General features: G+C 36.2%; 1 protein-coding gene across 10 annotated transcripts in view; it reads right to left on the bottom strand.

Moving 5' to 3' along the window:
- PHTF2 (putative homeodomain transcription factor 2) overlaps positions 1-27,227 on the bottom strand; it is a 160,824-nt gene that overhangs the window by 72,904 nt on the left and 60,693 nt on the right. For 8 of the 10 annotated variants that reach the window (XR_013829764.1, XR_013829765.1, XR_013829766.1 and 5 more), the window contains exons 4-10: positions 23,719-23,788; positions 22,993-23,151; positions 18,937-19,102; positions 17,854-18,018; positions 7,466-7,652; positions 5,474-5,629; positions 591-809 (exon numbers count right to left, since the gene is read on the bottom strand). Coding sequence is in view for 2 of the 10 variants with exons in the window: in XM_079931556.1 (XP_079787682.1) it covers positions 591-809; positions 5,474-5,629; positions 7,466-7,652; positions 17,854-18,018; positions 18,937-19,102; positions 22,993-23,151; positions 23,719-23,788 (1,122 nt within the window). In the remaining 8 variants the exon portion in view is untranslated. Of the gene's footprint in view, positions 1-590; positions 810-5,473; positions 5,630-7,465; positions 7,653-17,853; positions 18,019-18,936; positions 19,103-22,992; positions 23,152-23,718; positions 23,789-27,227 lie in introns of those variants that run through there. The other 2 variants (XM_079931555.1, XR_013829770.1) reach the window with 2 other exon arrangements.

Here is a 27,227-nt window from a genome sequence, read left to right as displayed (position 1 = left end):
TTAAAAAATGTAACATATTTCATTAATATTTCTCATACTAGTTATATGTTGAAATGATAATATTTTTAATATATTGGGTTAAACAAAACATACTTAAATTAATTCCACCTTTCTAAATGTTTTTAAATGAGACTACCAGAAAATTTTAGATTACACATGTAACTCTCATTATACTTCTGTTGGATAGCATTACTATAGGCACTTGGAGATACAAATCTGATACTCATGAGATGTGAATTTGTGAATTATAATCTTATAGGTGGAGTTAAGACCACAGGTATAGATGAAACTGACCGTGAGGTATGCTGAGTGAGAAAAGGACTAATGCATCTAAAGTACAATTTGACTTACAAAACTCTATTTACTGACAATTTCTCAGGAATATATGTTTGCAAGGTGAGTGACACAATCATTATACAAATACTGAGATTCTATGTTCCAGTGAAGCCAGACTGCAGCTCACATGAAAATAAAAATAATACAGGAACATTATTTTAATTGTACGTTTTTTCTTCACCTCTGTAAAATCTGTACTTACATTCAAAGGAGCTGGACTTATAGCCCCACATAATCCAACACTGTAAACCAACCTGATGAAAAGGGTCGTCTCTATATTCTTTTTTCACACATGGATTAATTTGAGGATTTTCCACATCTGTCTCACTGGTACAAGATGATCGGCATTCTGCACAATGTAACAAGTCTTCCCATAATACATCTTCTGTTTCAGATTCTGGCCTTGTGCTCTCAGAATCCTGTCTGGAACTTGAACAGCGAGAGCTGCAACTAGTACCCGATTTAGGGGCATCCTGAAATCAAGATATTCTTTGACATTAATACAATTTATGTACCCTTTCCAACTCAAAGGATTCTATCAGAAATATATATTGCTACTTTTTGCTAAAACAACACACACACTGTCAAATGACAGTGAAATAAATAGCAAAGCATTAAAATATATAATATTTTTTAAGGAGAAACAAAATTTCCTCATATCAAAATTTGATTTCACATCTCAGCTCTTCAAGTGTTATTTTGCAGGCAAAAGTTGTGCCTGTTTTCTCTTAAAGTTTATACAAAGTTCAGAATTCAGAGACTAGCCTAAATCTATATGGACTGCATAGTCAGTGAATGTTAACCCACTTTAATTGATGTGTTTAATGCAGTTCTTTTCTTAGTTTTTTTTTTAGCAACAATAGATTTCATGTATCTACTGTTTTTGTTTTTCAAACAGAAGTTCAATAAATTGATATAAAATTAACAAATAATCTATATCAGGAAGATAACTGCCAACTCATGTTTCTTAATCTATTGTAAAAAAGTGAAAAACTAAAAGGCACAAGTTAAATAATTTCTGATCAATTTACCTTTTTCCTAAGAGTTTTTAACGTACAAAATAAATACCTTTGACTACATTTTAATTTAATTCCAAATAACCTTTCCTAAATATAGAATCGTAATAGCCATCCTTATGTAGTCAAGTATGCTGAAATTTTTGGATTTGTTTTTAGCTATCCTCTGTCACGAAGATTTTGTCAATTCTACTTTAAAATGTTTTATATTTACCCTCTCTATTTTCCATGTTATCACCACAGTTCAAACTTCATCATTCACACCTTGTTTGCTCTAAGACCTTCCTGACTGACCCCTATCTGAAAGGCCTTCCCCTCTTTCCAGATTAACCTTCCCACAGTGAAGCTATTTTTTCATTCCTCAGACAAAAATCTTTCTGTGGCTTCCCACTGTTCTGCATAAAGTTCACATTCCTTCACCAAGCCTTGTCTTCAAATGTGCTACTTCGGATCCTGTTCTCCACTTCTCCTCCAGTGACACTGGGCTACGTCTTAGCCTCTAAACACAGCTTGCTCTTTGCCACTCTAGCCTCTGATCATGTTCCTACCTCTTACTGTAATCCTACTCTCCTTTAAAGCCTACTTAACAAAAAGTGTCAGGAAAATATCATCTCTACCCCTTTCCAGCTGTCTTACCTTGTTTCTGAGTCTTTGTTTAGCCATCTACCAATGGGGAATAAAACTACCTACCTAAAATAGATATTAAAAATTAAATGAGCACTGTAGCTTTTAATACAAACCTAGTACAAAGGCGCTCGACAAATGTTACTTTAAAGGCACTCTCTATTTAGAACGATTACTGAATAATCCCTGAAGCGAGTTATTATTTATATTCATCTAATGATAAATTTTGCACTGTTGTCTGGCATCTGTAATACTGTCTGTGTTAGATGTTCATGTATTTCATATTCTCAAATAAATCAAAACTCTCAAATACACTATAAGTCTATGAAAGACAGAAGCCAAACACTACTTTTTTTTGCCATCATTAGCACAGGTAACAAAATGTCTTAAATGAATGAGATATATTATTGATAATTTATTGATATTAGAATGGGATAATAAATATATATTTAGTGTACTGATAGAGTATTTGTGGGAGGAGGGTTGTTTGAGGGAGACGTAAAAATTTTCCGAAAGAGTTGAGCAGGAAATGAAAAAAGAAAGGAAAAAAATACAGAAAGAGAAAAGGGTAAAAATTAGTCAGCTTTCTTTCGTGAAAAGCACTCTAAAAATACTTCCGATTCACTAATGTCAAACAGAATATTTGAAGCATAAGCAGTTTTCATCACAACAGTTTTCATTAGATAGCAAGACACAGACTGTATTAAGTAATTGCTAATCCAAAAATTTTGATAAAACTAGCTTATTATCTATAACTAATTTCTGATGCAGACTTGTTAATCAGATACAGAAATAAGTAATAGGATTAAAGGCCTGATGACTGTTTAAGTGAAACTAATGGGTGATTTCAGGGATAAAGAAATATCTATAATTCATTATAAATGTATTTTGTCAAATACTGATTAATAAGTGGGCCATTTTACAAATGTAAAATCTAAAAATTATTGCCTATAATTGCTTACATTTCAAACAGAATTTTATCTGCAGTATTTAGGTAGTTAGTGGCCACTTTAAATTTCACTACAAATTGCTGAATTAAGCCAAAAAATAGGAAATGAGCTACTGCTCATTTAATACAATTTGTTCTGCTTATTTCAAATCTTTAGACAGATAGCTAAAACTGAGAATATAACCATATTAAGAAAGTTTATTTATTTGAACTGAAATAGATGAAGGGAATAAGCATTTATAACATAAATGCTTTGTGCATGGCAATTATGCATAATCTTATTTAAACTTAACAATCTGATGAGGCCAGTCTCCCTCCCTCCCCACTGTACAGAGGCAGAAACTGAGACTCAGGTAAGTTAAATAATTTTTCCAAAGTCACTTAAGTAGTCTGACTCCATGCCCATGGTTTCTTCACTATGCTTTCCATCAAATGCTGCCTTCATCAGATGAAAAGCTAATCCACAATAGGGAATAAAAATTAAAGATACCTGCAGAGTTAAACAAAGCAAGACAGAGCTAGGAAACAGGACAAATGCTTAAACAGAGCTACCGGTTCCCCAGGACACCTCCTATATCTCAGGTAACCAAGTAATTCTACCACCATCTTCCCAACAAGAGACTGGAAGAAGCCAATCAGATATAGTAGATAGTAGAAAAGGGCAAGAAACCAGGGTGGGGGTAGGGTTTGGGCGTTGAGGGGTAAGAGGGAAGAGGGTTAGGTGAAAGTCCAACACACTGAATGGCAAGATCACTACCTCATCCCCAACCCCCTTGGTGCCAAACACCATGACAGCGTGGTATAATATCTACCACCCCCATGCCACCAGAAGATTGGATGATTCTTCCTGAAAAATGTCCCTAAAAAGTATATCTATAGATTCTGACATCTGGGAGGCTTACAACAAATGGCTGGGTCTCTGACCAGTACTCTTCAAGTAAGGTCCACCAGTCTTACCCCTGCACAAAGTGCTTCCCCAAATGATTTCTTTGTGCCTCACCCTAAAAGAAAACCGTATCACCAGTAATTTGAAGAGTACAGTAATAAATACATATAGATGCAAAACAACGCACAAATCCTCTGTCTGAATTTTACTTATTCAAAGGAGGCTGTGTTTTGCTTTTTCAATAAAAAGTAAGAACAACTTTGAAGGTGGTTTGACTTGAGAGTAAAAAAATTTGGAACTGAAATACAGCTTTTTAAATATTTTCTAGTCTAAAGTTCCTCACTTCACAGAGGAAGAATTTGAAGACCAGATTTTATTTTTAAGTAATCTTTTATATCATTTTTAAAAAGATTTAAAACAACCAATGCCTACTAGCTAATTATCAGCCTTACTTGGAATCTGGAAGATTTTAAGAAACATTTATTTTTTAAAAGTTAAGATTAGTAGAATAATGGTCTGCCCTTCAAGAATCTCAATATTTCAAAATATAGCTGCAAACCAAGAAAAGTAAAGATTAGGGGAGAGAAAAGTACCTCTAAAGCCAAGTAATTTATTCTATAGGAGAGTGGAGACCTCCTTCTATTGGAGGTCCTGAATTCTTTCCAGGACCAACAGACTTCTACCTGTGCATGGAATAAGACTTTGAATTTCACAAGCATGGTTAACTGGCTTAGGAACACTAAACGGTACATCAGATAATGTGGATGAAGAGGCAATGAGTAGACATACTGGCATTAGTGTCTTTCTAATGGCAGCCACTGAGAGAAGAAACAGCTGTAGTCACGTAGAAAGACTGACTAGAGATAAAACCACAAAGAAGAGTGTACAAAGAAAAAGTAACTCTTCTAATCTTAAAACTCTTAAGCTATTCATACTCCAGCACAGCGTAATATTAGATTTTTCGCAAGTTTGACCCTAAATCATCAAGAAAAAAATATATATATTCTAATACAGTACAAAAAGAGTAGAAGGTAATGTTTATCAAAAAGTGAGGTAAAAAGTAATTCATGTGCCTTCAAGCAAGACAATGTATTGTCCTTAGAATAAAATGTGAAAATACAATTGAATGAAATTTTTTTTCTATTTAAATATTTCAAGAGATATAATAACTTCAAGAGATGTGATAAAGTTGGAAAAGGGTTTGAAGAAAAACAGACATTAACAAAGAAAAACAGAATCAAGAAGAAAAAGGAATTGAATTTTATAGCCTGGGCGACTTAACTGGTGACAGTAACATGAAGGAAGTCACTTAGAATAACTTTGCTACAATCTAGAAGTTATAAAGCCTTTTAAATCGTGGAAAAGACTAACATAGGAGTTCACAGATTGTCTCTCCAGGATCTTCTTTAAAAGGAAACAACAAACTCAATGTATGAGTCTTCAGAGATAATACACAAAATGAATACAAGTGTGTGGCTATCATGTGTGAAATACATTAATCTAAAACTGCTCCTCTGTAAGTCCAGATCATATAACAGTAAGATATTGAGATTCACGGGAAATATCTGCTATTTCAATAATCATAAATTTGTTGAAAAAAGTTGTAAATTAAAAACATACAAAATAGATATATATGTACAGATGCAAGGCCAAAGTATATACCTCATTAGGGTAATGTTTCTTATAATGGTGTGACTTTCTATTCCGAAGAATGCTCTCAGAAGTCCTGTCTGCATGACGGCGCAATAGGTATCCTGTTTCTGGACCTTCTTCACTGGAGACTTCATCAGAGACATTTGTTACTGTCCTTTGGGTATCCTAGGTTAGGAGTATAAAAAGAGTTGTTGGTAATTTCTGACTAACCTTGCAGCTTTAAAACTACAAAATTTTAAATTATACATACATATACACATATACCTTCAAATACCTCTAAAGATCTGAGTAATTGATTAGTACTACCTGATTTTCTAAAAAATGTCTTAAATCAGTGACTAAAGTAACTCAATAGTCATTTGTCAAATATTGTTCTATGACATTTCTGTTCACAAAAGGATCTGAAATGTCTTACAAAATTGAGAAAGTAAAATAGTATAAAAGCAGAACAGAGACCCTTTAAAGGAAGCTTGAGAGACCTAAAATGAATTACATTATTCTCACAAACCAAAAATGCTATCAATCTTAAGACCAGCACTGATTTAATAATGGGCTATGAGGCAATGAGGAGGTGACTGGTAGCTGAATGAAATACATATGAGGCAGACAACACCATGTAAATATTGATTTTTTAGAGATAATCAGATTCCAGAAGTTCTGAAACTGAGAGACTCCAGAGCAGATATTTTACTGATACTTTCATGTTCCTCTTATATGACGTTAGTAGGTAATACATATCTGGAAATGTGTTTGAAAACTGCATGACTAAAAACTTAATTTATTTGTTGACTGATGCTAGTGATGTGAGGCTCACATTACCAGAGAGTTAAATGCCTCAAAAATCTAAAAGCAGAGTAAGGGACTCTGATTCATTGCTGCCCCATGCTATTTATTATATAGCTACAGGTACTGAAAATACATGTACTGTCAAGCAATAACACATACTTCACTCAAAATAGAGAATCCTCTTTTCTTCCTTTACTTTCCTCAACACACATGTTCATGCTTACATTCCTAAATGTAACAAAGGTAACATCTTTTAATTTGACCATATATATATTTTTTTTACTGTAACAGCTTTTAAAGAATAAATTATTTGGGCTTCCCTGGTGGCTCAGTGGTTAAGAATCCGCCTGCCATCGCAGGGGACACGAGTCCGATCCCTGGCCCGGGAAGATCCCGCATGCAACGGAACAGCTAAGCCCATGCGCCACAACCACTGAGCCTGCGCTCTAGAGCCCGTGCTCTGCAACAAGAGAAACCACAATGAGAAGCCCGCCCCCCGCAAAGAAGAGTAGTCCCTGCTTGCCGCAACTAGAGAAAGCCCATGCGCAGCAACAAAGACCCAACACAGCCAAAAATTAAAAACAAACAAATAAATTAATTAATTAAATTAAAAAAGAATAGATTATTTAACCAAAAATCTTCAGGTAAACAAACAGAAAGAAGATGTTACATTAAGCTTTGTTACAATAAACCCAGGGCTTCTTCTGGTAAAGTAAACAATTGTTATCCTTAGCAAATATTTCCTCAGTAAGACTTTTTTTCAAATTAAAAACAAAACAAATGTGCTGACACCAAAGGTAACAAAGGTAGGAAAAACAAGGTAATATTTTCTTAAAGAGAACATTAATGGAAAACCAGGGTCCTAGTTCAGTGTCTAGAATAATTTAGATGTTCCATTTGAAATAAATTCTTACATACACACAGAAATGGGGAAATAAAAAGTAACGTTTAACAAATATCAACTATAAATTATAAAGTGCTTTAACATTTCAGAAAAACTGGAGCCATCAATCAATTCAGAAGGTGCCAAGTTATACTAGAAATCAGGTTTATTCACACTACTTTATCGGATTTTCAGCTTCATCAGTGTGATTTGTAAAGGCTCACAGAACACATTCTGGAGAAAATACATATACTCGAGGGCAACTACTATGTCTAAGTCACTTCCCATTAACTAACATAAAATCACAAATTACTTTTAAAAATCACACTTACTTTGCTGGGAATGTTCCTCAGTGTTCCTGTGTTCCAGGTTGCCTCTTCTGCTCGAAGAGTTTCACACTGAGGTTCATGGCTTTGTACTCCATCTTCGCTGCTTTTAACAGTCTTTTTCCCATCAAGGGATACATAGCCATTGTCAGTCTCAGTTGATTTATCAATTGAATTCTTTGCTTTCTTTGCTCTAAAAAGGAAAATATGTGAAGCATTTTTTGTGGACTAGCTTATTCTGGATAGGTTACCAGCAGAAATTATGATCTGTTAATAATTAAATCTGGTAGTTATTTCTCAGCATTTTAATCACTACCTTATTTTTACAATAAATAATTCAGAAATATAATATCTATCATAAAAAATAAACATGTAAATCAATGTCCTACTTCAGCTTATTTTATACCTTTTAAGGTCTTACAAATAGCAATTCTAAGAGACATGCCCTAACTTACCAAACAATTATTGGTCAAAATCACCTGGTCTGGACTTCCCTGGTGGCGGAGTGGGTAAGAATCCACCTGCCAATGCAGGGGACACGGGTTCGAGCCCAGGTCCGGGAAGATCCCACATGCCGTGGAGCAACTAATCCCATGCACCACAACTACTGAGCCTGCACTCTAGAGCCCGCGAACCACAACTATTGAGCCCATGTGCCACAACTACTGAAACCCGCGCACCTAGAGCCCGTGCTCTGCAACAAGCCACTGCAATGAGAAGCCCGTGCACCACAACAAGAGTAGCCTCCACTCACCGCAACTAGAGAAAGCCTGCGCGCAGCAACGAAGACACAACGCAGCCAAAATAAATAAATAAATAAACTTATTTAAAAAATGATTAAAAAAAAATCACCTGGTCTTTGAGCAAAATCTAGGATCAAAATTTTAGCGATTTTATTATGGTTAATAATATATTTTTAAGGTCTTATTTTTTAAAGAACTACCTCAGTAATTATTAAGTTGCAATTAGTGGTTTAACTTAGGTTTTTTTTTTTAATATTTATTTATTTATTTATTTTTGACAGTGTTGGGTCTTCGTTTCTGTGCGAGGGCTTTCTCTAGTTGTGGCAAGCGGGGGCTGCTCTTCATCGCGGTGCGCGGGCCTCTCACTATCGCGGCCTCTCTTGTTGTGGAGCACAGGCTCCAGACACGCAGGCTCAGTAGTTGTGGCTCACGGGCCCAGTTGCTCCGCGGCATGTGGGATCTTCCCAGACCAGGGCTCAAACCCGTGTCCCCTGCATCGGCAGGCAGATTCTCAATCACTGTGCCACCAGGGAAGCCCTTAACTTAGTTTTAATACTCTCCTTTACCCAAATACTTTACCATTAGTATGGATACATAAATATTCTGATAAATTCATTTTAATATACAATGGAGACACAGGACCTTTTGTAACACAAAGCACATGAAAAAAAGGAAAACTCTGTACAAGATTCTACATAATGGAAGAAGTAAAAACAAAGAACGCAAAGAAAAAGAAGTAACCTCTTTCACCCACTGAAATACTCTAGAAAAATGTTAGTAACGTAGCTTACAAGTACCTAAAAGACTACAATTGAGGTTCTTCATTTATAGGTATTAAGTTTTTCTCAATACAAAAAATATAACATGGAAAATAATAAACCATTTGATTAACAGGCAAATGCTTGCAGAGTCCTCTTCAGAGACTACGGTGGGTGAAAGAATGGCTATCCAAAAGAAATATTAGTAGAAACATAATGTAAATCCCACATAAAATTAAAATGTGCTCAATGCAGATTAAGTCTGTCATAAAACATTACTAAAAAGCAATTGTATTTAATTATACTTAAATAAATTCCCTTGAATTTTCTCCAAAGTATCAGTTTTGCAAGACAGGAAAAATAAAACTAGTATATTGCCTTCAGGCAGCTCAAAAAACAAAAGGACTTTCAAATGGGGAAAAAATGTTACCTTTAACACTACAGTTACTCAGTTCTATTGGAATCTATCAGAACTGTGCAGGACCTTAGAATTCATCTATGCTAAATATTCATTTTGGAAACAAGGAATCAGAAATATAAAGAGGTCTAAGTGACTTATTTAAGGTCACATAGCCAGTTAGAGGCAAAGCTGCCATTAGAACACAGACCTTCTGACTATGAGGTTAATTATATTCTCCACACTCCCTCCAAATGCCCACTCTCTGGGAAACTGCCTGTTAGGATTTCTTCTTAACACACTCATGAAAGCCTAGAAAATTTCTGTCTCGTACAAACAGGCCCCTTTCCTTCCTGACCTTCTCCTGCAAGACTACTAAAGGGGACAGACAGGCCATACCTCCCATATGCTCTACAGAACTCTGATGCTTTCTGGTTATGAAGAACACACCTCAGCAGAGCTGCAAGACTCAAAAGTCTAATCTTCTGACCCTTTTCTTTCTATATTACCCTAAGAGGCATGGAGAGACTAAGGGAATGAGCCATAGAACAAAGATCGTTTAAGAGTGGCAGAGGGAGGGAGGAAAATGAATTACAATAGAGAGGAGAAAGGGCAAAAGAGAAAATAAAAGGTGTAGAGAAAACCTGTGACCTTCTCTGCCTAGAGAAGAAAGAGATAGAAATACCAGTTATTAACTGTTCCCTTTACCTCTCCCTTGAATATTGTGGAAAACGTAGATGTGGAAAAACACCAAGGGAAGTGAAGTTACTTGATATCTTAAAAATGTGAGAAACTCAAAGACAGTGAAAGTGTGTGCTGGAAAGGTATTTATGAAGCTTCATGGAAACTGTACTGGGCTGGAAAGGGAGGGGGAAGGTGGTGAATAAGGTAAAGGAAGACTGAAAAGTTGATAGAACAGAACCATTAATCAGCCAGGATATGCAAGAAGAGAAATTTATTTGGGGAGAAAGATAGAATGTTGGACCTGAAGTGCCTGGGAACATCCTGAGAAAGATCAGTAAGCAGTTGATAACACAGGCCTAGAAGCCAATGGTCAAAGCAAAAAAAAAGTAGCTGTAACCTTGCAGAGTGAACCAGAACCCTAGAGGGCCAAAAGATACGGGCTTAGTGAAAAGGGCTTTGAATCAGTAATAACGGCTGCTTTAAGAATTTTTCTAAGGGGAATGTATTCTTTCCTTACCAGGACAGAGTAAAGACTATGTTAAGCCAGGGGCAAGAGTACTAGTAGCACTCGCTCCATTTACCTTTCGGCTATCTCCTACTTCCTCCCTACTTCCTCTCTTCCTTATCTCTGCCTCCTTCCAATCTTCTCTGGGTTGTTTCTCTCTCCCAATATCTCCTCGAAGTACAAGTAACACTATCAGAAGATATGAACAGAAAGTTACTAAGCTACAGTAGCTATCTGATGCTTCTCTTCTGCTAAGTGCAGATAACTTACAAACCAAGCTGAAATAACAAAGAAAACACTAAATGTAAGTACCAATCTCAGAGTTTACAAAGCAGCTCAAAATACAAATCGAGGCAGCTTGGCAGTGGCTGGTGATAACAGCACTTGCAAAAGCATTGTTGGAATGGAACAGCAGGAACAGCCCAGCAACAGCCAGTAATGGTAACTCATATGAAGGCAATTTTAGGGCAGGGGGCCAGGTGCAGCCCAGAGGGGATGGGAGATGGGCTACATACAGAGGATTAATTGAATAAGTATATTGAGAACAATAGGAACCAGACTTTTCAGTGGTAGAGAAGGAAGATATAAAGAGGAGAAAAGATAAAATGAACTCCGTGATATTGTATCTGAATTGGAACTACCACTGCAAATTCATGGTTTATATCTAAAGAAATAAATATAAATGTAAAAGGACACACACACACACACACACACACACTTTCTAGCTCTGTCCACTGAGAAGGCCCCAGGGTAGCAACACCACAATAGCAATGAGCGTATCCAGCATTCAGATCTTGGTTTCTATACACCACTCTCCTTGAAGAAGTGATTCATTCCAGGCCTGAGGCAGTGGAAGTACAAGTTGAAGCTGGAAACATTTTGTTGTGCCAGAAAGTAAGGAAGGGTTCACAGAATGATAAGGACATGACAAAAAGACAAAGAAACTGCTCAAAGGGGCTCCCCTGGCCAAATTGAAGCCAATCTAATAACAAAATAAATAATGACAGCAACAAATTGAAAAAAATAGAAATCCATAAGTAAATAATTAAGGGAAAGCTCTTCCGTAAAGTAGAATGCCAAGTAATAAATGTAGAAGGAACGATAGAGTTAGAAACATTACCATCATTTGGCAACCACCATAATAATAATTCAAGCAAGAATCATCAATGGATACTAAAACCAGAAGGTGAAGGTGGGATGAGAAATAGGTTATTTTTATAGTTAATGCAGCTCCACATAGGACATTTTTTGATTATAAAGGAAAAAATAAATAAATTTATAATGGAGAAATATAGCAGACACTATCTTAATCAAGTGATTCATATAAATATCACTAGTAAGGGAACAAATCTACATAGTTTGCCACCTAACAGGATGCAATGATATTGCTGCCAAAAATGCATAACTGGGTTTAATTATGAAGAAATATCACACTACCAACTCAGTGATATGCTGCTAAATGTTGAACAACCAGCTATCCAGGGGTAAAAAGCTCTTGTTTATAGTGTTCCCTTATTCCCATGGTGTAAATAATCCTACCATGGCCAATTTCAAATACCAACTGACAACGCTGAAGACAGCATTGGGAAGAGATATACATATTCAGCTCTCACAAGTCACTTGGAGCTAGATCCAGAAAACCACGTGCACAAACCCAAATTAATAGACATTCTACAAAGTGACTGCTCTGTATCTTCAAAACTGTGAAAAACATGAAACTTGAGGAAAGACTGAAGTCTGTCCCACAATGAAGGAGACAAGACATGACCCCTGGATGTGGCACATGATCCCAGATTGATCCTTTTGCTGTAAAGGATAAATAGGGACAATTAACAGAACTGAAATGGATCTCTGGGGGAAGATATATGGGAGTTCTTTGCACTGTTCTCTCAACATTTCTGTAAGTTTGAAATTGTTTCAAAATAAAATTATATATTTTTAAAGGTACAAACTGATTACTTTAGATCTGAGCATCAGGGACATGCTGACAGGAGAAAATGTAGGAGGGCTAAGTTCCAATAAAGCAGGTTAAAGAGGGTCAAAAACTGTGACTGCTCCAGGCAAGGTTTAGTTTTACCACTGATTGCTATATCATTCATATTGTCATTAATTGCTGAAAGTAAGAACTTCACAGAATTATATTAATTTCTCAAAAGGAACATAGTTTACCAAGACTCATATGTTTAAGTAATTCTTCCCATTCCCTTACAAAAGGGCGTAAAGTTATTAGGGAAAGACAGTGGGAGTGAGAGATTTATATTTTAAATATATATATTGTGAAATTCTACTTAGAGTATATTTTTTAAAGGGAAGTAACTTCTATTTAAGTGAACTGAAAAATATGTAAAAAAAAATAAAATAAACTGGGGCTTCCCAGGTGGCGCAGTGGTTGAGAGTCCGCCTGCTGATGCAGGGGACACGGGTTCGTGCCCCGGTCCAGGAAGATCCCACATGCCGCGGAGCTGCTGGGCCCGTGAGCCATGGCCGCTGAGCCTGCGCGTCGGGAGCCTGTGCTCCACAACGGAAGAGGCCACAACAGTGAGAGGCCCGCGTACTGCAAAAAAAATAAAATAAAAAAAAAAATAAACTGAAGCGAGCTAAATATTTTTTTTCCTTTCTTTTTTTGGGGGGCAGGGGATCATTTAATAGAATTTCCTCCTTCTCAGGGGAGAATTTAGTGGGGTTTTTTTTTTGTAATTGCATTTTTTTTTTTTTTACAGCATAGTGATTCAATATTAACAGCACTTTGATTTTAAAATAAACACATGATTCTAAATCATCATTCCCTATCAAAAACAAAAGCAGGATAGAAAGAAGCTGGTTAGGAATTACTGTCCTACAATATAGAAAGAAATGGTACTTTTTAGTATTATCCACAGAAAGTTCTTACCTTTTGATAGCTACACTTTATGCATATAACACACTCACTTAATAAAACCAGAGTTAACAATAGTTTCTTAGACCAACCCAAACACTATGAGTCACAGGCACCTGGGCCGTGAGGTTAGTAGTATGTCGAAAATGGAGACATACAAGTCTACTATGATTTTATGTATTCCATGACAGAAACAGTATTTCCTGCATTTGGATTTTTTTAAAATTGAAGTAGAGTTGATATACAATATTATATTAGTTTCAGGTGTACAACATAGTGGTTCAGCATTTATATAATGCTGCACTGGATTCTGAACAAAAAGCATTTGCAAAGATACAATGTGCAATTTCACTTCCATGGTCATGGCTTATAGTTTTATAACTAGCTAATAACTAATTAACACTTGAATCTTTGGATGGCATGACCTGTGTAAAATTTTCTTTAAAGTATTATGCTTGACATTCAAGAAGGGTAGCTCTATGTCAAAAATACCCTTAGGAGGACATGACTTTACATGTAGTATAATTACCCTAGTTCCTTTGTGAGATATAGTGAGAGACAATATGATTCTTTCCTAAAAAAATGCAAATAAATGTACAATCTACACCATAAGTAAATTATAAAACTGAATTTTTTCACATAAAAACTTTAGCCAAGGGCTTCCCTGGTGGCGCAGTGGTTGAGAGTCCGCCTGCCGATGCAGGGGACACGGGTTTGTGCCCCGTTCCGGGAAGATTCCACATGCCGCGGAGCGGCTGGGCCCGTGAGCCATGGCCACTGAGCCTGCGCGTCCAGAGCATGTGCTCCGCAACGGGAGAGGCCACAACAGTGAGAGGCCCGCGTACCGCAAAAAATATATAAATATAAATATAAATATAAATATAAATATATATATATATATATATATATATCAAATGTATTGTGTCAAACATGAAAACCACTGTGTTTCTATATTTAAAAACCTAGTCAGGTAATCAAGAACACTCATGATACTCTGTCCTGCCATGGCAAAAGCGTTGGAAGTATTTGTTGGTGCTCTCAAAAATATTCAGAGGTATACAAATTGAGCCAACTGAAGATCATCCTTTCAGTATTAAAGGACATTAGAGTTGCTAGGGGGAAGTTAACAGTAGCAGATAACTCTTGTTCTAGAACATAGTATGAAATTTCTGGCCTTGCTCTCATTTGCACAAGGTTAGGAATCAAGGAGGAGAGGAGGTTAGAGAAACAAAATGCATAAAATCTCAGATATAAGAAAATGACACAGGGGCCTACATATAACCATCACTGCTATCTGGAGCTATGCATACACCTTGATTACATGCTAATATAGCCCTTCAAAGACTTTTGGGACCCTGTGTTTCTCTAAGTATCCTCTGCCACACATAAGTTTCAGAGGTGTGTATCAAATTGGGTTTATTTATAGTACCTGTAATCTTTTTAGGACCAGTCCAACTCTAAAATACAGTGACTCTAGCAAATTTAGTAAGTTATCTAGTTGTGGCCTTAAAAATCTGGGATATATTGGCATTTACACGGTCTTCATCCTTGTCTGTGGAAGACATCCAATAGACCTTCACCCAGTCTATAGCTTAAATGACTGAACTTTTTAAACTACAGTCAGTGAAAGCCAAATTTTAATCCCTGTATCAAAAATTTCTGGTGGAACTGCATACCATTTTAACTTATTTTATGCAGTATACTCCATTCTGTGAAGAAAATCAATTTACTGAATCTAATTTTCACTTTAGTGTTAAAAACAGCAAATACGGAAGCTAAACAGAACAGAAATCTTCAAGGTAGGTCAGTCACACATAGGAATTAACAAGTAACCTGGTTTTATTCTGATATCTGTCTCTAATTCACCAAGTCAATTTATATGTTACTTTTTCTACTCAAAAAAGAGCATAATTTCTACTGACTTTGTTTTAATGATATTGTGATCATCAAATGAATCTTAAAGGACATGAAAGAGTACTTAGGATCCATTTGAATTTTGAAATAGGTATTATGCTGAAGAGATGTAAAATCTACTCTTTTAAATATTTATTTATTTTTGGCTGTGTTGGGTCTTCGTTGCTGTGCATGGGCTTTCTCTAGTTGCACGAGCAAGGGGTACTCTTCATTGTGGTGCGTGGGCTTCTCATTGCGGTGGCTTCTCTTGTTGCAGAGCACTGGCTCTAGGTGCGTGGGCTTCAGTAGTTGTGTCTCGCGGGCTCTAGAGTGCAGGCTCAGTGGTTGTGGTGCATGGGCTTAGTTGCTCCATGGCATGTGGGATCTTCCCGGACCAGAGGTGAACCTCTGTCCCCTGCATTGGCAGGCGGATTCTTAACCACCAGGAAAGCCCCACAATCTAGAGGTAATTCTTCCTATTTAATCTTTCTAGTAGCAACTATAATTATGCTAATTTAAGACAATTAACTGATATTAAAGGGCTAAATCCTTAGGAAATACAGTCGATTTCTACATCTTTTCTAATTGATACTTTGTTTGCCTTAGTTTTCTCAGGTTTGTAGAATTCCTTTACAATAATTCCCAATTTTTTTCAAATAAGAAATACTATGCCTTATTTTAAAAAGAATAGTTTTATCTTGAGAATGAAATGAACTCAGAGATGATAATAAGTAGGGCCTTTCCAACATATAAATACAGGATGTTAAAAATGGTAGTTTTCATTCTAACATCTAGAAGACCATCAAGTCACCAAATACAAAGCTTAGATATTTGTGTGGTTATGCATTTATTTTCTCATCAGTTATACTAATTCAGATACCTTAATGGAAGCATCCAACTTTTCAACTTGTTATCACCAGAAACAATTTTAAGTCTCAGTTGATATTTCAGTTTAAGCCCTTTCTGATTTATCAAAGCCTGAAACACCAAGACATCATCAAGATTCCAGAACTCAGTTTAGAACTTCTAAAACTAACATTTTTAAGATCTTTTTGTACCCAATATTTAAAACAGTCTCATTCATATGCTGGCAAACTAGGTCGCAAATGAGACAGCTGAAAATACTGCATCTTTAAAAACATTTAGATTATAGTTGTCATGATTAAAGGGAATAAATCCAAAGGGATTTAGCCATTATAATATCAATTAGTAGTAGTCAAGGTCATGCTACAGCCCCAAAAGAGGAAAATTAAACTCTGAAACTCGTTTGACTAGAGAAACATGGTAGAATTCTAAAGGCACCAACCTGTTAATTTAGGAGGATTCTGAATACTACATAATAATACAACACCAGTTTCAGACAATGAAAACAACTAAATGATCCCCCCAAAGCAAAACATATCCACTATGCTATTTATAATTGCTTAACAGAAAGTCTTGAGAAATGTTTAAGAAATTGACTCTGCGGTGATAAAACTATCATATCTTTACTGTCAGAAAGTAGAGCTATTTACATACATTAAAAAAAAAGACTAACAAAGAGAGAGAGAGAGAGAGAGACAGAATCCAACCCAAGTTAAAAACAAAACAAAACAGGGATTTCCCTGGCCGCCCAGTAGTTAAGATTCTGTGCTTCCAATGCAGGGGGTGCAGGTACGACCTCTGGTTGGGGAACGAAGATTCCACATGCCAGCGCTGTGCGGCCAAAAAAATTCCCACAAAAAGCAAAAAACAAAACCAAACCTGTATCTTCTCTGGAAGAAGACTAAGTGGCTGAAAAAGTCAGAGAATCAACTTAATGCCACATTACTGCAAACTATCAATATTAAAATTTGGGAAAATTTCCCCCAAAATTACAATCAATAAGAATATGCCACGATACAACTGCTTAAAATTGTATAATGCATGATAAACTTTATCATAAGAGCACAATCACAAACTGATAAAACAATGATATTAGTAGAGAAGTTAACAAAAGTGACCGTAAATAGTTACTTGCAGTATCCCTTTTCTTGATTTCAACTTTCATCAGTTTTGGTAAATTTTTATTATGGTACAAACTAAACAAAAAACCCAAAGTACAAAAACAGAATTTCATATTATAGTATATATTTTATTCTTTCAAATAACAATATCTATATGTTTTATTTTAGATAATTGAGGCTAAAAAAAGTCATACAACTCACATGCCATATTAAGAAAGCCAATTTTACCTGTAGTGCCGATAAAAATAAAATACCCAATTTAATAGAAATAAAATAGTGCTTGAGAAATCACAAAAGAAACTAAAACCAAAAAATCCTAACTGAATATACTTTGATGGTATATATTCATTCTCATATAGATGTATTTACATATATATCAAAGTAAATTTTTATGGTCTCTATTTTTCATTACCTATAGCATTATAACTTATCAAAATAAAATCCATAATAGGGCTGTCATATTTAAAGTCATTAGTACTCATTACCTGAGACTGGAGTGCCAGAAAAGGGATAGTGCATTTCTATGCCATATGAAGTCTTGAATAAATACAAACCCTGATAAAAAGAAAGCAGCATGCCAGAGATCTCTGAAGACAGCGCCAACGCTGTAAGCGGTGCTTGTACCGTAGCTCTGAACTGCTCCCTCCTGTGTGTTATCTGTGGTACTAGAACCATCTCCTTCCCTATGTACTTCCAAATGGGCTGCTTTTCTTAATTTCCTTCATTAGAAGAGATTAAGAGTGGAAGGTAGCTTTAAAATTTTAACAACCACTTTCTCGGTAGTACATTTAAAAATTTGCTAAACATAAACACAGGAACTTTAATACATAGTAAAATTCAGATTGCTGGATAAAAGTTATGCCAAATATTAAGTATATATTCAAGGCCAATTTCTATAAATGTTAAGGTATTGTTCCTTGCTCATACTGACACATCAGTGGACATTAGGTTGTAAGGACAGCATTGGACAGATATTTACAAAAGCATTCCTTCACTATTTAAATGCCACCTACTGGCAGATGAAGAAAAGAAAATGTAAATTGGAGAGAACTGTAATCTGTGTGATCAGCAGTGCTATTTATCTAATGAGGTATTATTTTTTTTCAAAATAAAGAGGGCTTAAATCTCAATATCCCAAAACTGCAAATGTCACAATCTCTTAGGAACAATATTCAAAAGAGGAATTGCTCCCAAAGACCCTTAAAACAGAACTCCATTGTGCTAAGTGGCCAGTAAGACTTGCTATGCTTACTTAGTCAAAGAGCAATATTAAACAGCTTCAAATGACATTTAATAAATGGAATTTAGCTGAAAAATTTCCCTGACTTTTGTTTTTGCCAAAGTACAAGACTTTGTAAACAGTGGGAATTATTAGCAATGCCAGCTAATGTGTATTCCCTACATTGATATTAAGTGCCTCAGCAATGAGCTTCAAGAAAGAAAACAAAAACAGGTATGGGGTCTCAAAATGACTCTGAAGCAAATAACAGAAACTAAATCATTCAGTAGCTGATTCTGAAGCTCACTGCTTTATTTTAAAAAGCAACTTTACAAGATAACATTTTATTCAAGTCAAGAACAAGCTTGGATTCAAATTACAAAAATCTACAAAAAGATCACTTTTAAACAGACAGTACCTTCTCCTTTTACCTCCTGTACTTAGCGGAGGTTTAGGTGTTCTCGTTGAAACAATCTGGCAGTGCACAGTTCCCAGGAGCAGCATCAGCCATATCGGCCCAATCACTTCCGTCAGAGGTATGCTATGTGGGCTAGAAGCGGAACAGAATAGTACTATTGCGGCAACTATAAAAAGGGAAAGAAAATACATTTAATTATAGATCTGACAGTCACTTCCTCAAAACTTTAAAAATTGCTCTAACATTGTTCTTTGCCAGATAATTTTTCTAAATTTAAATGAGTCTAAAAGTTACTCCAGACAAGCTCTTTCAGACTATTTTATTGTTTGCCCCTGGCTAACCATGCCATTCAGAAATGAATTCTCAGAACAGGGTAACAGCCAACATGATCTCTAAAGTACACAACTTAATACTTCAATGAAAACTAGACACATAAATCTAAAGACATTCTTGGTAAGATCACAGACACCCTCCTCAGTTTAGAGGAAATGGGGGACATATAAAGAAATAATTAAAACACCTGTAATGGACTGAATTGTGCCCCCCACCTCCATTCCAAATGTTGAAGTCCTGACCCCCAATGTGACTATCTTAGCAGATAGGGCCTATATGATGTAATAAAGGCTGAATGAAATCATAAGGGTAGGGCCTTAATCCAAAAGGACCAGTGTCCCTATAAGAGAAAGAGATACCAGAAATCTCTCCCAGCTCATGCACAAAAGAAAGGCCACGTGAGGATACGGCAAGAAGGTGGCCGTCTACAAGTCAGGAAAAGAAACCTCCAACAGACACCAATCCTGACAGCACCTTGATCTTGGACCTCCAGAACTGTGAGAAAATAAATTTCTGTTGTTTAAGTCCCGCAGTCTGTAGTATTTTGTTATAGTAGCCTGAGTAGACTAAGAGAGTATGATAGATAGGAAAGATATGTAATTAAACTGGAGGTTTATTAAGGAATTCTGATGACTAACTCTCAGAGCTAATGTAACTCTGAGGGAATAAGGAGTTGACCAAGTACGTAAAAGGAAAAAAGGGCTACCCAGGCAAAGAGAGTTACCCCAAAAGCATATAGGTTACAAAAAAAAGGTATAGAATGGTTAAGAAAGAGTAAAGAGCTAATTTAGTCTGGTTAAAATTGGAGAGAAATTCAATAAGAGACTGACTGAAAACGTGGCTTTTTATCTTGAAGGCAATGATAATTAGGAAAATTTAGAACTTAAGAGGCTGCTTTGGATTTGTAATTCAGGACAGAAGGTAAAAGACTTAAGGGCATGACAGAAGCCAGAAGTAGGGATGGAGCTGAGAATACATAGTTGAGATACTTAAAAGGCATGTGACTGAAGTGAAAAACTGTAAGTAATTATATAAACCCAGTCTGACTGCAAATGACTCTTCTACCCTTCAGGAGATGAAGGTGGGATAGAGAATGAGGACATAACTCAGAGCACTATACCCTACTCAACATGCAAGGAGGTGGAAGCACAGGGGTTTCTAAAGGCACTAGCAGACTGCTGAGGGTCATTAGGGTCATATCACAGCTTTGTCACTGGCTACGTAACTTGGAACAGGTTAAGTCACTTTTTACTTTTAATATTTATTTATTTAGGCTGCGCCTGGTCTTAGTTGTGGCACACGGGATCTTTGCTGCAGCATGTAGGATCTTTAGCTGCGGCATGTGGGATTTTTAGTTGCAGCACCCAGGCTCTTTTTTTGTCATTGTTGTTATGGCATGCAGGCTCTTAGTTGCAGCATGTGGCATCTAGTTCCCTGACCAGGGTTCGAACCCGGGCCCCCTGCATTGGGAGTGCAGAGTCTTAACCATTGGACCACCAGGGAAGTCCCCAGGTCACTTTTTAAACTAAGCTTTGCTAGGAAAGTGTTCAGTGTTCAATCTTTATACACACTAATAATGTTAAACTTCGGTTTGGAACTGAAAATACCTCTTTTTCATTCCTGATCTAAGCTGTGTTCCCTAACCGTAACCTTATTTAATTTAGGCAAGCCAGTAAGTGAATTTCAGCCAAAGTATGTGAACTAGTTACACTGCAAACTTGTCTGCCTTCAAATACTAGAAAGCAACAATATCAAAAAAGCACAATGCACAGTGGTTACAATGAATGGTATTGATTAATTATCACTCTCATAAGCAATTGCAATTTCTGACCACTTTAGAACAAAGTGTTCTCCTCTAGGTAAACTAGATAGCCTTAGAAGATAACTACAAGTTCACTCCCTCTTATGTATATAAGATATACCCTGGCTTAAAAAAAACAACTTTACCTAAATAGAAGTCTTTCATTTTTATTGTATTTTCCTTTACTTAAAAGATATTATCTTTTACTTAGCGTTTGTTGATAAAATATATTTAAATAATCATTCAGGATTATGATTGTCTTTTTCTAAAAAAAATAAAAGACATTAAAGAGACTGAAAGGGTACCACCAAACTAAAATCGTTGCTTTGTTAGAGCGATGGAATGTGAGCGGCCTCTTCTTTTAGGCTGCAAGCGCTCAGGAGCGCTGGGCATTTTGCACTGCAGGCTGCTGTGATGGGAGGCAGAGTCCCAGAGGTGTGACGCATGTGGCTCGAGGTCCGACTGCCTGGGCTCGACCTGGGCTCTGCTACCCTTGGTGACTGTGTGGCTTTGGGCCCTTGGGTCCTTCAGGTCCTGTGTCTATAAGCTAGGCATAATAATAGTACCCATTCTTCACTGGGTTGTTGTGAGTACTAAATGAGTGTCTGTGAAATGCACTTAGAACAGTACATGGTACGTAGAATTTCAATACAGAATGAGGACAGTCTCAGAATACAAAGGTTAAGAGGAAAAACAAAAACACTGCTGAGAAAGGAAAAATGAACTTCAAGGCTGCATAAAAAAAAGACTGGTGTGAAGTCAGAATGGCCATCATCAAAAAATCTACAAACAATAAATGCTGGAGCGGGTGTGGAGAAAAGGGAACCCTCTTGCACTGTTGGTGGGAATGTAAATTGATACAACCACTATGGAGAACAGTATGGAGGTTCCTTAAAAAACTAAAAATAGAACTACCATATGACCCAGCAATCCCACTACTGGGCATATACCCTGAGAAAACCATAATTCAAAAAGAGTCATGTACCACAATGTTCACTGCAGCTTTATTTACAATTGCCAGGACATGGAAGCAACCTAAGTGTCCATCGACAGATGAATGGATAAAGAAGATGTGGCACATACATACAATGGAATATTACTCAGCCATAAAAAGAAACGAAATTGAGTTATTTGTAGTGAGATGGATGGACCTAGAGTCTGTCATACAGAGTGAAGTAAGCCCAAAAGAGAAAAACAAATACTGTATGCTAACACATATATATGGAATCCAAAAAAAAAAAAAAAGGTCATGAAGAACCTAGGGGCAGGACGGGAATAAAGACACAGACCTACTAGAGAATGGACTTGAGGACACGGGGAGGGGGAAGGGGAAGCTGAGATGAAGTGAGAGAGTGGCATGGACATATATACACTACCAAATGTGAAATAGATAGCTAGTGGGAAGCAGCCACATAGCACAGGGAGATCAGCTCGGTGCTCTGTGACCACCTAGAGAGGTGGGATAGGGAGGGTGGGAGGGACGGAGACGCAAGAGGGAGGAGATATGGGGATATATGTATATGTATAGCTGATTCACTTTGTTATACAGCAGAAACTAACACACCATTGTAAAGCAATTATACTCCAATAAAGATGTTTAAAAAAAAATGACTGGTGTGTATGTATATGTTGGGCTGCATTTGGAAGAGACTGTAATTTTAAAAAATCCTCTCAATTTGTATTTTTCTTTAGCCATCCACAGATTCAAATTTTCATAAAGTTATTTTGGAAAATAACTGCTTTGTTTTCTCCAAAATTTTAAATACCAAACTAGTTGTGCCTTATTAAATGAAATATCACAATAAATGTTTATTTTCATACTCAGTAGTAGTTAGCATATGTTAGAAATAAAAAAACCTTAGTAATCCTAAGAACAAAATATGCTGAAAGTTAAAAGCAAAATGCATTTCTATCAATTATACCTTGAAGAAGATAAAGGACCAGAAGCCAGAAAAAGATGACTTTTGATGTTACTTGTAACCACCACCGGAAGAAAAAGGGAAAAAATACAACGCGAACAATTCCCTTTCTAGTCAGAGAAGTCCATGGACTTTCAGGTTTTGCCTTAGCAAATGCAGACCCTGAGAAAAGTAACAAAATGACAGAGAACATTTATTACTCTTTAATTTCCTTAAAGAAACAATTTCAACATTTGAAGAACAATAAAACATGAAATTTTATTTTGTACTATGAGTGGGAAATGTCCAATTTTGGATAGGAGACACTTTTAAAAACATTATTCATGTTATCATATTAACTCAGGTACTTTGAAAAAAAAACATTTTTAACTGAATAACAGCAAAATTTCTCCCACATATTTTATAAATACAAGACAATGTTCAAATGTCAGTTCCAGTTAGGAATTAAAATTACCACTTTAATTTTTATAACAAGCCTTATAGTTTGCTAGGCAAATATGAGCTGCTTTTCTTTTACACTTATTAGTTCTTGGAATGATTCTTAGTGGGAGAAAAGACTAGCCAGTGGTATTTAAATGCTTCCATCCTCTCTTTTTTTTATACTACTTCTGACTTCATTTAGACTCACATTGCTTCTATTTCTACAAATATATATATCTAACCCATTTTGAATTGTTTCTTCAAGGTCAATTTCTAACTTCATTAAACATTTGTTTATTCAAGACTCACCTCTTACAAGATCGACATCTATGAGATCTGGTTTCACATGTGCTGTTTTCTTTGGTTTATTCCTTAATCCCTGTAATATATTAAAAGTAGTACTGATAAGAGAGCAGATCTTTAAAGTCCTCATCACAAGGAAACAAAAATTGTAACTATGTATGGGGACAATTATTTAAACTAGACTTACTGTGGGGATCATTTCTCAATGTATAAAATATCGAAGAATTATGGTTTACACCTGAAACTAATATGTCAATTATAACTCAATAAAAATGTAGTATTGAAATTCATTATATATACATATATTTTTAAAACCCAGAATCAATGCTTAAAAATTTCAATTAAAAAGGAAAACTTTAAGTAATATAATGGACAAAAACTAACACTTTATATATTTGTTACAAAGGGAACACAACTGTAGTATTACAATAAATTTTATTACCTTCCCAAAGGATAAATTTAGGCACATATGCAACATGTCAGGCCTATTTATTACTAAAAGCATAATTCTAAAACAAAGACTACTGCTACCAATCAATTTGGATTACAGCCTGAGACGGTCCAGGAGACTGTGGTGCCCCAGTTTTGCACAGGAAAGTGTTGAAGCTGGCTAGGAGAGCAGTGGCCCTCAAGGGCCCTTAAGGTGTGATGCTGGGGGCATTCCTGCAGAAAGCAGTGGATCACAGCGCTGAGAACAGACAGGGATGCAGACTTCTTAGCAGATGCCAGCATGTAGGGGTGAGACCCAGAGAGGATGATGCACATCTCATGGTTGCCACTATTTTCACATGCCAACCACTAACCAGACCACAATGCAACTTTATCACCTCATAACTTAGATGCCATGCCCAATAGGAGGAGGAGGGAGAAGGCAGAAATCATGAATTGAATTAGTTTCACCTTGGAATTATTGAACACTAAGATTAAGTTTCTGCCATCAGTGTACAGAGTTAGAGTAGGGGTAGAGATCAAAATCAATGAAAAAACTATCAAAAAATAAATTACATTTTATTTATTTATTTATTTTGCGATACGCGGGCCTGTCACTGTTGTGGCCTCTCCCGTCGCGGAGCACAGGATCCGGACGCGCAGGCTCAGTGGCCATGGCTCACGGGCCCAGCCGCTCTGCGGCATGTGGGATCTTCCCGGACCGGGGCACGAACCTGTGTCCCCTGCATCGGCAGGCGGACTCTCAACCACTGCGCCACCAGGGAAGCCCTAAATTACACTTTATAACTTAAGACCAGGATGTTAAGAATTGGAGGAGCTTAGGCTAAACTCCTCGGAATGCAAGTGCTGAGCGATGACACAGTGTTTCAATGATTTGCTTATTGTTCATTCAATCAACCAAGTAACCTGGCTGTTTAGTCCTAATCCAAGTAACAATGACCCCTTAAATTAAAAATTTGATCAAGTACTGCTTTTATCTAAAACAAAGAATAAGACAGCATTTGAGCTCAGAATTAACTGATAATTAACTGAGATGTTTAAACCAAAAATGTACCCTGAAATCAAGATGCAATTAACCTCTGAACTCCTTCAAATAGTCTGTCCATGTGAAGTTGCAAACTACCCAGATACAAAAACAAAAGAGAAAGAAGGGTGAGGGTTGAAGACATAGCCATGATGATCTTATATACAGTCAATCCTCATATTCATAGATTCCATATTTGCAAATTCACCTATTCACTAAAATTTATTGGTCCCTAAAATCAATACTTGCTGTGATTTTGCAGTCATTTGCAGATATGCATAGAGTAAGAGTGGCAAAAAATTTGAGTCACTCAATGTTCACATTTCCAGCTGAGGTCAAACAAGGCAACACTCTGCCTTCTTGTTTCAGCTCTCCTGTTTCAGTTCCTTTTCACAGTCTATTTAATGTCAAATCTTTTGCATTTTTTGTATTTTGTCGGTAATTTTGTGGTTTAAAATGGTCCCCTAGATAGTGTTGACATGCGGTCCAATGTTCCTACGTACAAGAAGGCTGTGACGTGCCTCACTGAGAAAATGTGTTAGGTAAGCTCTGTTCAGGCATGAGCTGTTGGCCATGAGTTCAATGTTAATGGATCAACAACATATATTAAATAAGTTCTCATAAAACAAGGTTATGTATTGATCAGTTGACCAAAGTGTTGTGACTACGGACTCGCAGGAACTTAACTCTGTATTTCTCCTAAGAGCAATAGTCAATATTCACTAATTCAGTGTTCATGGCGACTTGCAAGAACATAACTACTGCAAATTATAAGAAACAACTCTATCTGTACTTCATTTCCCATTTTAATGTCATGACAGAGTGGCTGATAGACTATAAATCATTCCCAATATTTTGCAAATTGGAAAGGCAGTACTAATAATATATTTAAACAAAAATTCATTAATCAAGCACTATTCAAATTTGGCATCAAGTTTATTATGATATTTTACTTTTATTAATGCCAACAAATTTGAAAACAGTAACATATTTTAATTTACTTCTGTCTTTTATGTATTATTTTTCTAGCACTTTGAAAATAACCTTACTGCCAATGTTTATAACAAATCTGAAGCTTAATTTACTGCTGTATACCTAGAATTTTCATCAAGATTGTTTTAAAAACTTAAAGCCCTTATAAAAGGAACAGTAAATTGTTTTGATTTATGCAATTATGTTGTTTTTCAACATGCTCATTCTACTTGACCTTTTTAATATGTGGTTCATTTCCTATTTTATGTTTTATTAAAACATTTATTTTGAGCCACATTGTAGTCATAGCATAACTGCCAACTTCGACAAAACTTCCCCCTCAAGGTAGCCTATCAGAATATGTAAAAGGTTTAAAGAAAGATAAAGAAAAAGTTCACTGACAAATCTTCTAACATTAGTGAGTTTATTCACAAAAATAAAATATATTAGGACCAAGGTGTCAGCCTTCATAAAAGGTGATTTTAATTAAGTAGATATTTTAAGTTGGACAATTTTTAAATTGGTTTAAACTATGTTCACACAAAACAGCATAGCTTTTAGTACTAAATATAATTATGAACCTTCAAGAAATTTAAGTGAGTGAACAAACAAAAAAGGAAAACTAACTTAGTTTCAGAAAAAGATTTTTTAAACTACTGGTTTAACTAGAAAGTAGAAATTATCAAGTACTGGGCTTCCCTGGTGGTGCAGTGTTTGAGAGTCCGCCTGCCGATGCAGGGGACATGGGTTCGTGCCCCAGTCTGGGAAGATCCCACATGCCGCGGAGCGGCTCGGCCCGTGAGCCATGGCCACTGAGCCTGCGCGTCCGGAGCCTGTGCTCCACAACGGGAGAGGCCAACAGTGAGAGGCCCGCGTACCGCAAAAAAAAAATAAATAAATAAAAATTATCAAGTACTATGAATACAACTAATCTCCAAGAATCCAAGTAATATATTCTTTATTGAATATACACTTACACTCCTATAGTACATTCCTAAAGGGCAATGACACAAATAGTATGAAGTTTTGAATTTTTAAAAATATCTAAGCACACAGATAATGTTGAGCC

This window comes from Stenella coeruleoalba (genome assembly GCF_951394435.1).
Source record: "Stenella coeruleoalba genome assembly, chromosome: 9".
Lineage (NCBI taxonomy): Eukaryota > Metazoa > Chordata > Mammalia > Artiodactyla > Delphinidae > Stenella > Stenella coeruleoalba.
Note: the sequence above shows the minus strand (reverse complement) of the source record. Positions and strands in the feature narration are given on the sequence as shown.